The following is a 12,602-nucleotide window of genomic DNA, read 5'->3' on the forward strand; positions in this document are numbered from 1 at the left end:
TAGTTTTAGCATATCAGCGGCTTATATATATAATATTAGACTTATCAGTAGTTTGTTTAAAAATTCTTAGGTAAAATATTGATAGATTCAGTTAAGTCTATGTTTATGTTTGTTTCGTTCACATATAAAGTGTTGATAGTATCAACACTTTAGCATTTACCTTACAGTAAAATAGACCATTTTTTGTATTAAGTTTGAGAGAGGCGGCCTTGAGGGCTAGTTTGGTAAATAAAACTCAACCTCTACTGTATGCACAACTCGTCTCTTCCCGTTCATCATAGACTCTCTTTTCCTATTTTGCCGCCGTCCCCAAAAACATCCCTGCACCCAAATTCTCTCTCTCTCTCTCTCTCTCTCTCTCTCTCTCTCTCTCTCTCTCTCTCTCTCTCTCTCTCTCTCTCTCCAGCATGCATACCCACAAACAAGTAAGTCTTTCTTTCATCTTTCTCCTCTCCTCCCCTCTCCTCCCCTCTCCTCTCCTCCGATTACAGCCTAGGGTTCCGGCGATAGTGGCCAAGCTCTTCATTTTTCTTCCTTGCCATCTCGCATGCTTACCTTTTGATTTTAGTGTTCTCTCCCTCGCATTTGCCGCCATTCTTCTCCCTTTTCCTCCATCAGGAGGTTTTAGATTTTTCTTTTTTCTTTATATATATATATATATATATTTTGTTGTGTTGTTGTCTCAATCCGTGGAATTTTGTTTCTCTATGGAATAGTCTGCTTCTGTGGTTTCGGGTTTTGGTTAAGAGGTAGAACTTGCAGAGTCATTTGATCTCTGTGGTCGTGCGTCTACTTTTAGAACTAATTTTTCCGAAAAGTTTTTGTTAACTTGGGAAGTGATCATTCTGCTTTTGACGTCTTTTGGCTCTGTTTGATACTTTTGATCTCGTAAGAAGTTGAGTTACTTGCTAGTTACTTGTTTTTGAGGGCATCTGCAGAACTGATAGTTGATCGGGATTTTATTCTTGTGTTGTTGCCCATTGTTTTAGAAAACTTCTGGCTTAACGCCTAGGCTCCCGGCTTAGATAGAATATAACTAGGTCCCGCTTAGCCGACCGCCTTAGGTATCATATTTCTAATATATACATTACTCTGAAATTCAAAATTTTATAACTTGTTGATGAATTAGTGGATTCTAATAGCTTACTGTAGTTCTTAACAACAATGCATTGGTATATTGTCAGACTGTATACATTAATTTTAACTTCTACTCTAATTATTATTTCTTTTTATTTGTTTATTTTTTAACTGTTTTGAATTCTAGGTGACCGTCTAGCATCTAGGCGCCACATGATCCCTTCTCTGCCCGTCTACCGGTTACAGTCTTTTAAAATCTTGCTATTGCCTGCATTCGTAAAGGGTTGCAATATTGGTTCCTTTTTGGCTTTTTTCAAAACAATGAGGAGTTTCCTTTTTCTTATTTATTCTGTTGTAACCAAAGTTGGTGGTTAATGAAATACTATAAGTGCTCCTAATTCCATTTTTAGTAAGAATCTAAAATTGTTGATCTTGTTTGCAGATTCAAAACTGCGTGTCCTTGTCGAGGCATTGTTGACCTGCTGTATGCCTATAGGTGAAATGGTGAGAAAGTGTGCTATTCATCATTGTTTTCATTATAATTGATGTTCTTGTACCCTTCTGTTTGAAAACCTTCTCTATTTTATAGTTTGTTTGGATTTATTTTGTATTTCCTATTTGTAAATTTTCAATTTGAAACATTGGAGGCTTTGAGTCTTATCTTGCTCATTATATAGCAGTGAGGAATCTTATTTGACTTTGCTTGGTTGTGCATGTACCTACTTTCTATGTACAACAGACACATATACCTATTGTGAGTGAGGAGGTTGGGACCTAGGTTGTGGATTTCTACCTAGATTAGAAACTCATAATCTAATACCAAAAATAGTTCTACAATAGGATCATATTTTAGTTTCCATATGGTGTAGCTCTTTGGGACCCCATTCCTCACCACCTTCAGGAAGAACATTTCATGTGAGGTTGAATTTTCTATAAGGAAACATTTTCACTATCAAATACAGAGAATCTTTTAATATTGCACTAATTATTACTCTTTTATGTAGTTAGTAGTGATTAAATGTGATAGTTAGTAATTATTCAGATTATTCAGATTGGGTCATACTTAGTGTAAGAACATGCGACACCATATCTGTTGATTTGAACCCAAATATTTTTGAGTTAAAATTTTTGGTGGTAAAATTTCTTTGACAAATTTGGGTCATAAAATTTCAACCCAAATTTGCCAATTTTTACAATTTGGCAGTACACTTGTGTAAATAACTTAAAATATTAGGACATGGAACATCTTATAAAAGTGAGTATATAATTAGTTATTCCATACAACACTTTCTTCAGGTTCTTCTATGATGGGGATAAACAACTATGACTATGTTATTATTAGCCTTCATTGCTTGCACACAAACCTTCATTTTATAAATACTTTAAAAATTCATAATAAACTAAGATTAACAACTATCTTAGAATGCTTCAACTATCTCATGACCAAAAAAGGCAAATGCTCAACTATGTACAACTGAGAATCTTACATTGCTAATATAGGACATAGACTAGTGTCTCAGACTACTCATGTCATTATAGCAGGCATGCAACAATGATGTATCAATCAATGCCAAGGAATTGCTTTTACACACACACACACTCTCTATCTCTCTCAGTAATTTTAGGAAATCTAAGTCAATTAGTAAACATATTATAATTGATTAGGATTTTAAGTAGGCGAGATAGAGATTTTAGGAATTCTAAACCAATTAGGTAGAATATCCTAATTAATTGGGATTTAAATATCTAAACCAATTAGAAAACTTATCCTTATTAATTGTGATTTAAATGAGCATGGGTAAAATTTTGGGGTGTTACATTCTACCCCTATTAAAGTGATTTCATCTTGAAACTTGTTGTATCTTAAAATATCATAAAAAATAAAATTATCGATGTAATAATGACCACATTATTACATGTAGAGTTTTTATTTTGCAGCATTGACTATTGAAATGAAGTTTATATTTCTAGATAAGTTACTACTTCTTGCTTTATTTAAGTCCTAGTAGCTCGTACCATGTGTAATTTAATAATTATCTTTTTATCTCTAGGGTTTTTTTTCCATAATTGCCATATATCATAAGTGCAACTAAAATCTTTTGATTCTTATACCATAAGTGCCACTAAAATCTTTTGATTCTTTTAGAATTGCCGTTATGTTTGTTTATTAATTGAAAATTCCTAACAAATCTTGACTAAAATACTTGTCTTTCTTAACGTTGTGTAAAATATTTAGCAACATTTTTTGTCTCACATAAAAGAAGATATTTTTAATTGTACTATGATATTGGGTAAAATATTTGATGGCTTTTAAACCATTTAAAAATTTTATATGAAAGGGCAAAACAATCTTTTTAAATCCATGTTAAGTTTTAATCATGATTAATTAGATTTAACTAGTGGAGCGACATTTTTGGAAGAGCACAATGATTTCGGTGGCAATTATGATATGTTGAAGATTGCAGTGGTAATTATGATATTTTGAAAGGTTTTAGTGTCAATTATGTAAAAATACATTATCTATAAAGTAAGTTGTTAGTGGATTGCATATATATTATCTTATAAAATGTGGTTCTATGTCGAATACGACCACATGCAAAACAAGATAACTTTCTTTTTTAATGAAAAGTCTTTAGACTAGATTCATTAAGGCACTAGGTTATAAATTTGATCCAGATCATCAGATCCAGTCCCAGTTTTACAAGATAGGCTTTTGATAGCAAATTGCGCTAGAGTATGAGCCCTACCGTTGTTTTCTTTGCTGATGTAGCATATTTGAATTTGAGGATGAACATTCAAAATCTCCGTAACCTTGTCCATGATGGGGGTGGATTTGTCAGTTAACCTCGTCCGTGAACATCAAATGGTTAATGGCCAGGACACCTCGAGTTGGTTTGATTCCTTTCTTGGTTTCATGGTCTAGCAAATAGGAAAGGACGTCAGTGCCAAGAATAAATAGATAGGTGAAAGAGGACAACCTTGCTATAATCCTCAAGTGGGGAAAACGAATCCACTCAAGTTTTGTTAACCTTTACCATAATACTCGTTGAGGAGATTCATTCTATGACTAGATTTGTGTATTCCTTAAAAAAACCAAGATTCAGACAATATTTGATAAAAGATCATTCCCTTCAATCAAAGGCCTTTGAGAGATCGGCTTTAAGCATAAATGAGCCACACTTACTTCTTGACGCCTTAAGAAAGCAAAGGAGTTCATGTGCCATAATCTGGTTGTCCATAATTTGTTGCCCTGACGCTAATGCATTTTGAGCTGCCAAAAAAAAAAAAAAAAAAAAGAGTTCAGAATGGGCTTCATTCGATTTGCTAGGAATTTTGAGATTAGCTTATAAATGGTATTGCATAAACTTATTGGCCTGTACTCACCCACTCTAGACGAGTTATCAATTTTAGGACTGAGGATGAACACCGTCCTATTGAAGCTTCAATCCATCTTTCTTGTAATGAAAAAAAACTGCATTGCCTCACAAATCCTAGGTTTAAGATCTAGCCAGAGAACTTGGAAGAGCCGCATTGTTAAGCCATCCACACCGAGAGATTTGTGAGGTGGCTACAGGTGTGAAAATATTTCGTATTTTTGCAATATTTTGGTTGCTACGGGTGGCGGGCGGTTACCAACTGCCCTAGCGCCTAGGCAGAAGGCCGACAAGGCGGTCTAACATTTCTAATATTAAAAAATAAACATATATCATATAAATATATAAAACTTATATATAATATACATTATACACTTATATGTAAGTTGTAACCAAAATAGTATATACAAAAAATTTAATAGTGCACTACACTAAAATACTAAATAAATAATCACAATTCACAATTCACAACCACAATAACAAGTTCACAACTATATTGTTCACAAGAAATAACATAAATACATAATTAAAGATTCAAAATTATCACAACCATAAGTTCCTAGAATAAGTTTAATCATAACAAATAACATGATAAAAAGCTATAACAAATAACATGATCAAAATTATCATGTTTATAACAAGTTCATAACTATAACATAAATGCCCTATTCTAATCTTCTTCACAATTTATGGGAGGAGCTTTGTCTACTTATCATCAAACTCTAGCTCAACCTTATCCTCGTTGTCTGTTTCTTTATCCGACTCAATTAATTGCTCATGTAGAGAAGTGGAAAGAGTGCTACTAATAGTAGCTTGAGTAGATTTAGTGCTCCTCAATGATTTTAAAATTATTCGGCTTCTGATTCTTCTGTCACTATCTCCCAATTTAACCATCACTTAGAAAAATCTCTTGCTCGAGATGATCATTATTCAATCATTTTCTTGCATTATTTCTTTCGTTTGAAGCAACTAAATCCTTCTCTTTCATTATCTTTGGTCCGTCTTTCTTGCATTAAAATTGTATATAAATAAGATCATTCAACTTCTTTACTTCTAATTATTTCTCTTCTTTGAATGAATTTGAAATTAAAGACCAAATCAATTTGATAATAAAATCTATCAGTTTAGCATAGTCAATACAATAATTAATGATATATTACTCATTTAAAGGAGCTCCAATTCCTTTCACATCCTAAGGAGCTATATGCTAAATTAAAAATTTTAATTGCCATGTTTTTTAAGTAGAGGGCACCGGCTCTATGTACACTCCATAATAAGCTAAATTAAAAATTTTAATTGCCATGTTTTTTAAGTAGAGGGCACCGGCTCTATATACACTCCATAATGAGCTAAGTACATTAACACTTTATCTTTTTGTTCTTTTGCAAAAATTTCTTCTATGTTTGTCTGTACCATCTTTCCTTACTCTTTAATTGCAACTTCGATCAATAGAGGTGTATTTGTCCAAGTGACGTCTACTCCTTGGTCTTTTACTTCTAGCATATAAAATTTTTAGACATTTTTTCTCCAAATATGTTTACTTCTGCCCTCAATTTCGTTGCCTCTTTTGATTTATTCTCATTTCTCTTTTTTATTTCTCTCTAATGCTCTTTAATAGCCTTTTTGCCTCATTATTAGTTTTTGGACAAGGTGCAACATCGCTTTTAACATGAGTAATGTATTTCTTAAATCTACTAACACAGTAAAATGTATATTTTATGGGAATGTCACCAAGAGAGGAATTAGTGGATTCATGAAGCATATTGCTAAAGAGGCAATACTGCGGCTTGTCCAAAAGCTAATGATAAGATAAAAAAGCTTATCAAAGAGCATTTAGAGATTCAAAAGAGAAAGGAGGAGAAATCAAGTGAGGTTGTAGAATTGAGGGTAAAAATAAACATATTTGAAAAGGGAGAAGATTTAGAAATTTTAATTGTTAGAAGTAAATACTAAAGAGTAGAGGTCCTTTGGACAAATAGATCTCTAGTGATCCATAACTTGCAGTTAGAAAGCGGGGAAAGATGATACAAATAAACATAAAGGATACTTTTGTAAAAGAATAGTAATAAGTAATTACTATTAAGTAATAATATATTAATATAATAATGATTGTTATACTAGAGGGGCACTTTATTTACTTTGGAATGTTAGAGGGAATATTTTAGGCAACTGTCTTTAATTAGCAAAATCCTCTATTATCAGAAGGCTTATTCACAGATAGACTGCCCTTGCAATGCAACCAAATGATGGCCCAATCTTATGAGGAAAACTTTGGCTTGAGATATTATGAGGTTGTGCACACACCTTAAAATATATTCTTGAGATTCTCACATGTCATTGCCCTGAAAGTATTCTTTTGTTCCCTTAGTTTGTGTAGTTTAACAAAGTTTCAGAATCTAGAGTAACATCTATGATGCAGTTGTGCCAATGAAACATCGTCTATAATTAGCTCATTGTTGGAATAATGCTCAAAGCTTCACTATATGAATACTAGCAGATTATTATAGGAAAACATAATTTTTATATTGCGTTCAAAGTTCATGAGCTTATCCTTAGTGTAATTACAATTTGCAAGCCATTTTGAAATAACAAAGTGGGAGAGTTTTGTGGCGATGAAATTTTGCTGCTATTTTAAACTTATTATGGATTTATTTCTTCCGTTTGATTTTTTGCTTATTCTTTTTTATTTTTGAACTATTGAGGTGCTATTCGAGTCTTCGAGGTGTGTTCAGAGGCAAAGCTCCATTCAATTTTTACGGTTTCTCTAGTGGCTTGAATTTAATTATGCCATACAGTCCTACTTTTGAATAGAAAGAAACTCATCGCCAAGTTTGTGTCATTATAGAAAGATAGTTCATATGTTGGCCTCATGTTCTTTTTTTCTTGAAATATTTTAATGATGAAATGTCAGAAAAATTTGAATAAGTTAACAAAAATAAGAACGGGATGGTTTTAGCTTGAGTTATATCATGAGTGTCTTTTTAATATGCTAAGGCTCAAGTAGAAATTTATAAATTTGGATTTGCAAATAATTTTAGTTGTTCTTACTTGGTAGGTTATTTATACATTTATGAACATTGGTTACAACTTCTCCATAAAGTCTAGTACTGATTAGTTTATTTTATTGGTTAGAACTTGGAAGCAAAGTCTGAATAACCATGTTTTCTATACTATATGCAGGTTACTGAATGTTTCAGTGTGTTTGATGTGGTTGTGTGACAATTTTTTCACCTTTATCATCAGAGCCTGGCAGCCTGGTATCTTTTGAGTGGTTCAGATAATAAATTGGGCGGTGAAGGCTCCTAAGGTGTGCGTTCTTCCTTCACATATGGTTTGTGCATGGAAGCAAAGATGAGGATATTTTCTAGCTTCCTATGGTCGAAATATCTCACATGAAGGTATTTGGGCCATTCCTCTTGTAGTTTGTGATGGAGTGCAACAAGGAAGAGGCCATCAGAGCCAAGGATATTGCCGAAAGAAAGATGCAAAACAAAGATTTTGTTGCAGCACAGAAGATTGCTCTCAAGGCTCAACAGCTTTTCCCAGATCTTGACAATATTTCTCATATGTTGACTGTTTGTGAAGTGCATTGTGCTGCTGGGCTGAAGGTCAATGGGGAGACAGATTGGTATGGTATTCTTCAAGTAGAGGCAACAGCAGATGATTCATTGATAAGAAAGCAATATCGGAAGCTTGCTCTTTTACTTCATCCTGATAAAAATAAGTTTGCTGGTGCAGAAGCTGCCTTTAAGTTAATTGGAGAAGCACATGTGATATTGTCTGACCGAGCAAAGCGTATGCTTTATGATATCAAAAGAAACACTATCATCAGAACTGCTCCACATAGGCAGGCTTCTCAGCAGTCAAAGAAAAGTCATTCAAATGGGAATTCTAACCGAAGCTTTAACGGTTTGAACCCACAGCAACAGCAGCCATCGGCTTTTGCTGGAACCCAGACATTCTGGACCACATGCCCTACTTGTAGCATGCGATATCAATACTACCGTAGTATATTAAACAAATCTCTCCGCTGTCAGAACTGTTTGAAACCTTTTGTTGCATACGATCTAAATGGACAAGCTGTTCCTTCTGCGTCAAATTCGCATGCATGGACTAGTTCTGGGTTTCCACAGAAGCAGTTTCCTAATAAGCATGCTCATGTTGCCAGCCAGAAAACACAGTTTGGAAATTCTGCTTCTAACATAGGATCTCAGTGGAATGTGGGTGGAACATCGAGGTTAAACACCGAGAGTAGAGATGAATGTATGAAGGGTGAAAGTAAGGATGCTAAAGTGGAGGTTGAAGTGGCAGTAGGTGCTGAGGTAAATTCTGAAAAAGTTAAGGATGCAGAAATGAACAAGAGAAAGCAGGAAACAAAACCTTCAACGGTGAATTCTGCTAAGTTATCAACATCAAATGCAAGCCAGAAGAGGGATAGAAGAGTGATAATAGATTCTAGTGATTCAGATACCGATGATAGTGAGGACTTAATTATTGAAGATTTTCCTTCAGAACATAAAGCTGGGGACATGGGCAGCCATTCTCCACGAAGATCAAGCAGGAAGAAACAAAATGTCACCTATAAGGAAGGTGGAGGTGACGGTGACAATAATTACGACTTTACACCTTCTAGAAGTAAAAGGTCAAGGAATAGTGCATCATCTTTTCATGCTGACCGAAGCAATCAAGAAATGTCTGATGGAGATGGGAATGGGCTTAATATAGGATCCAGCCGGGCTGATGCTTCTAACAAAACATACAATGAACAGAAAGGAAGCACCCCGTGTGAAGAGAAATTCCCAAATGGAAACAAACAAGCAAACAAGGATATGATGCATGAAAGCAAGCAGGAATTTGGTGAGAAAGAGGAGAATTATATAGAAGTTTCTGATGCTGATGCTGAGTCAATATCCAAGGAAGCTCCTAATCTTGGTTCATTTTCCTACCCTGATCCAGAATTTTGTGATTTTGAGAAGTACAGGGATGTAAGTCAATTTGCAGTTGGTCAGATCTGGGCACTTTATGATAATCTCGATGGTATGCCTAGATTCTATGCTCGGATCACGCATATCTATTCTCCTGACTTTAAGCTGCGGTTTACTTGGTTAGAGCATGATCCTGCAAATGAAGCAGAGATGGCGTGGTCTGATGAGGACTTGCCTGTTGCATGTGGAAACTTCAGACTAGGAAAGTCAGAAATAACTCAAGATAGGCTGATGTTCTCTCATATTATTCCTTGGAAAAAAGGAAGGAAAAGAAATACTTATGATATATATCCTAGAAAAGGTGAGGTTTGGGCCCTTTACAGAGACTGGGATATTCAATGGAGCTCAGACGCAGATAATCATAGAATTTACGAATATGAAATTGCAGAAGTCCTTTCAGATTACACAGTGCAAGCTGGCATTACTGTCATCCCGCTAGTAAAGATAAAAGGTTTTGTGAGCTTGTTCATGAGAGCAAAAGACAATGCATCATATGTCATACCTCAGAATGAACTACTAAAGTTCTCACACTATGTCCTTTCTTATAGGATGACTGGAACTGAAAGAGAGGGTATCCCAGAAGGTTCCTTTGAACTTGATTCTGCATCTCTTCCTAGTAATTTGGAAGCACGTTTTTCTTCTGTTACTCTTGACAATAATATGATGGAACCTGGAAAATTGGACAGTGAGTGCAATGGTTTCTCTGATAAAACTGTGACTGATAAAGAGATGACTGGAACCTGTAAAGTTAAGGCTACTGAGAACCTGAGAGCTCAGTACCTTTCTCCAGATGATGAGAATAAAGCAACAACACGTTCGGATGTGGTTATGGAGAATCAGCAGCATTTAGAAAATGATACAATATCGCCTGTAGGAACTGTTAATGAAGAAGGTAACACAGATGATGAGAACGAAGCAAGGAAAAGTTCGGATGTGGTTATGGAGAATCAGCAGCATCTAGGAAATGATGCAATGTCACCCATAGGAACTGTTAATGAAGATGGTAACACAGATGATGAGAATGAAGCAAGGAAAAGATCAGATGTCGTTATGGAGAATCAGCAGCATCTAGGAAATGACGCAATGCCACCCATGGGAACTGTTAATAAAGAAGGTAACACAGATGCATGGGAAAACAACACTAATGAGTATTATAGTTCTCAGCCTGCTTCTCCAATCCCCACTTTCTATGAATATCCTGATTCAGAGTTCTACAATTTTGAAGATCAGAGATCACCTGAAAAGTTCCATCGCGGTCAGATTTGGGCACTCTACAGTGACTTGGATAAGTTTCCTAAGTACTATGGTTGGATAAGAAAAGTTGAAGTGGAAAATTTCAGAGTGCATGTGATATGGCTGGAGGGTTGCCCTCAGGGAGAAGAGGAGATAAGGTGGCTGCAAGAAGACCTCCCTCTTGGATGTGGAACATTTAAAATTGCCAAACAGAACATCACATATGATAACTCTGATGCCTTTTCCCATGTGGTACTTGCCAGACCATTCGGTAGGAAAAATCAATATAAAATCCTTCCTGGGGTTGGTGAGATCTGGGCCATCTACAAAAACTGGAGAGTAGGATGGACTGTTTTAGATCTTGAGAATTGTGATTTTGATATTGTGGAGATCTGTCAAAGGACTAATAGTGGCACCAAAGTTTCTTTTTTAACCAAGGTCAGCGGTTATAGGGCGGTTTTTATGCCTGATAGGAAAAGAAATGTTACAGGCACGATGGACATACCTGAGGATGAGTATTTGAGATTCTCTCATCAAATTCCTTCTTTCCAGCTGACAGATGAAAGATGTGGCAAGCTTCGAGGCTATTGGGAGCTTGATCCTGCATCTGTGCCAGAGATCTTTCTATTCACAAACTCGGTATGAAAATATCAAAGTGTTTAGTCAGCTCTTTTGTGGCTGTAACTTCTATCATAACCTTCGACTTCAGTGACGTCCTAATGGGAATGCTGTCCATGTTTTGCTTGGTCTTTTCATCTTTCAATCTATACATATCTAACCAACTAAGGTTTTATGTGGAAGGCCACTGAGACTGCATTCCAAATTTTGATTCAGAAATTGATGCAACACTGTGTTTATCTTGGTTATTGTGGCAAGTGGCCCCTGCTGCCACATATTTGCATTGACAACTTATTAATCAAGTGATTGATATCCAACTCGTAACACACTATGGTGGAAGTTTTCTGCGTATTGCTGTTTTGTCACTGATGGTCTATGTAGCCTGCTACTGCAAGCACCCCTTCTCAACAATTGTAATATATCATGTTTTCTTCTGTTAAGGTTAGGAATCTGCTGCAGTTGGTCATTCAGACAATGAAATTTATAGAAGCTTTCATCAGACTTGTATCTAATCTCTGAAATGCTTATAGCGCATGAGTATATAATCAATTCTGCATTTCATTCTTCTCGCAGTTTGTTTGAATTCGGATATATTTCATGGTGCATGATATGTCTGGTTGATTATTTTGCTTTTTCTTTGGTGTTAGATTTTCCAATTGGCGTCAAGTTTTTGACTCAGATATAGCTTTCTATTTTCTGGAGTGTCTAATCTTTTCTGCCATTTTGTATTCATTATCAATATCTCTCTTGTGCTTTTTTATCTTTTCGTAATCTTGTAATGTTAAGAGTGGAGCCAGCGCGCATTGGGTGCTATAATTAGCCTAATTAAACTAGCTTGGCCTGCCAAACTGATTGCGGTTTGGATTGCCAAACCTTAATGTGTACTACGAGATCACTGTGCATCGATTAGAAAAAAGTTCTAGGTTAGATTGAAAAATGATGATTCTAATCTCTCTCAATAATTAGTGGTACCTTTTGGTGATTGTAATTAGATTAGTCTCATATTAAGTTTTGAAGTGACAAGGAAAATAAATATATGGGAGGTCTAATTTGATCAAAAGCTCTATTTAGGCAACCAAATACTTTTCTTGCTAAATTATACTTTGACCTACTAAAGTATGACTCAGGATTATTTATTCAAAGATATACATCCAAATAAAGATATACATCCAAATAAAGGTAGCGAGAAGAATGATGATGCAATCTATCCATGAACATGCTAACTCCTAAACATATTAGGATAAATCTATATAAGAATAAAACTTGATGCAATTTCTTATTCATATAAATCTCAATCATAGTATTTACGTGTTAT

At 35.1% G+C, this 12,602-nt stretch overlaps 1 protein-coding gene across 4 annotated transcripts; it reads left to right on the top strand.

Annotated features, from left to right (window-relative positions):
- Window positions 1-285: 285 nt before the first annotated feature.
- Window positions 286-11,872, top strand: LOC140760954 (uncharacterized). 4 transcript variants are annotated; one of them, XM_073098071.1, is made up of 4 exons: window positions 286-425; window positions 1,265-1,360; window positions 1,520-1,581; window positions 7,632-11,872. In XM_073098071.1, exon 4 carries the CDS (start codon window positions 7,880-7,882, stop codon window positions 11,312-11,314), a length of 3,435 nt encoding a protein of 1,144 aa, XP_072954172.1. In that variant the 5' UTR covers window positions 286-425; window positions 1,265-1,360; window positions 1,520-1,581; window positions 7,632-7,879; the 3' UTR covers window positions 11,315-11,872. The 4 variants fall into 4 exon arrangements, with proteins under 4 accessions (XP_072954172.1, XP_072954174.1, XP_072954171.1 ...); XM_073098073.1 differs by lacking the exon at window positions 1,265-1,360 and having other exon boundaries at window positions 7,632-7,758; window positions 7,874-11,872; XM_073098070.1 differs by lacking the exon at window positions 1,265-1,360.
- The last annotated feature ends 730 nt before the right edge of the window (window positions 11,873-12,602 follow it).

This window comes from Typha angustifolia, chromosome 6 (genome assembly GCF_048772165.1).
Source record: "Typha angustifolia cultivar Huaian chromosome 6, ASM4877216v1, whole genome shotgun sequence".
NCBI lineage: Eukaryota > Viridiplantae > Streptophyta > Magnoliopsida > Poales > Typhaceae > Typha > Typha angustifolia.

What these genes read in the sequence shown, in the direction of transcription:
- LOC140760954 (XM_073098071.1), top strand. Translation starts at nt 7,880, where the DNA reads ATGGAGTGCAACAAGGAAGAGGCCATCAGAGCCAAGGATATTGCCGAA.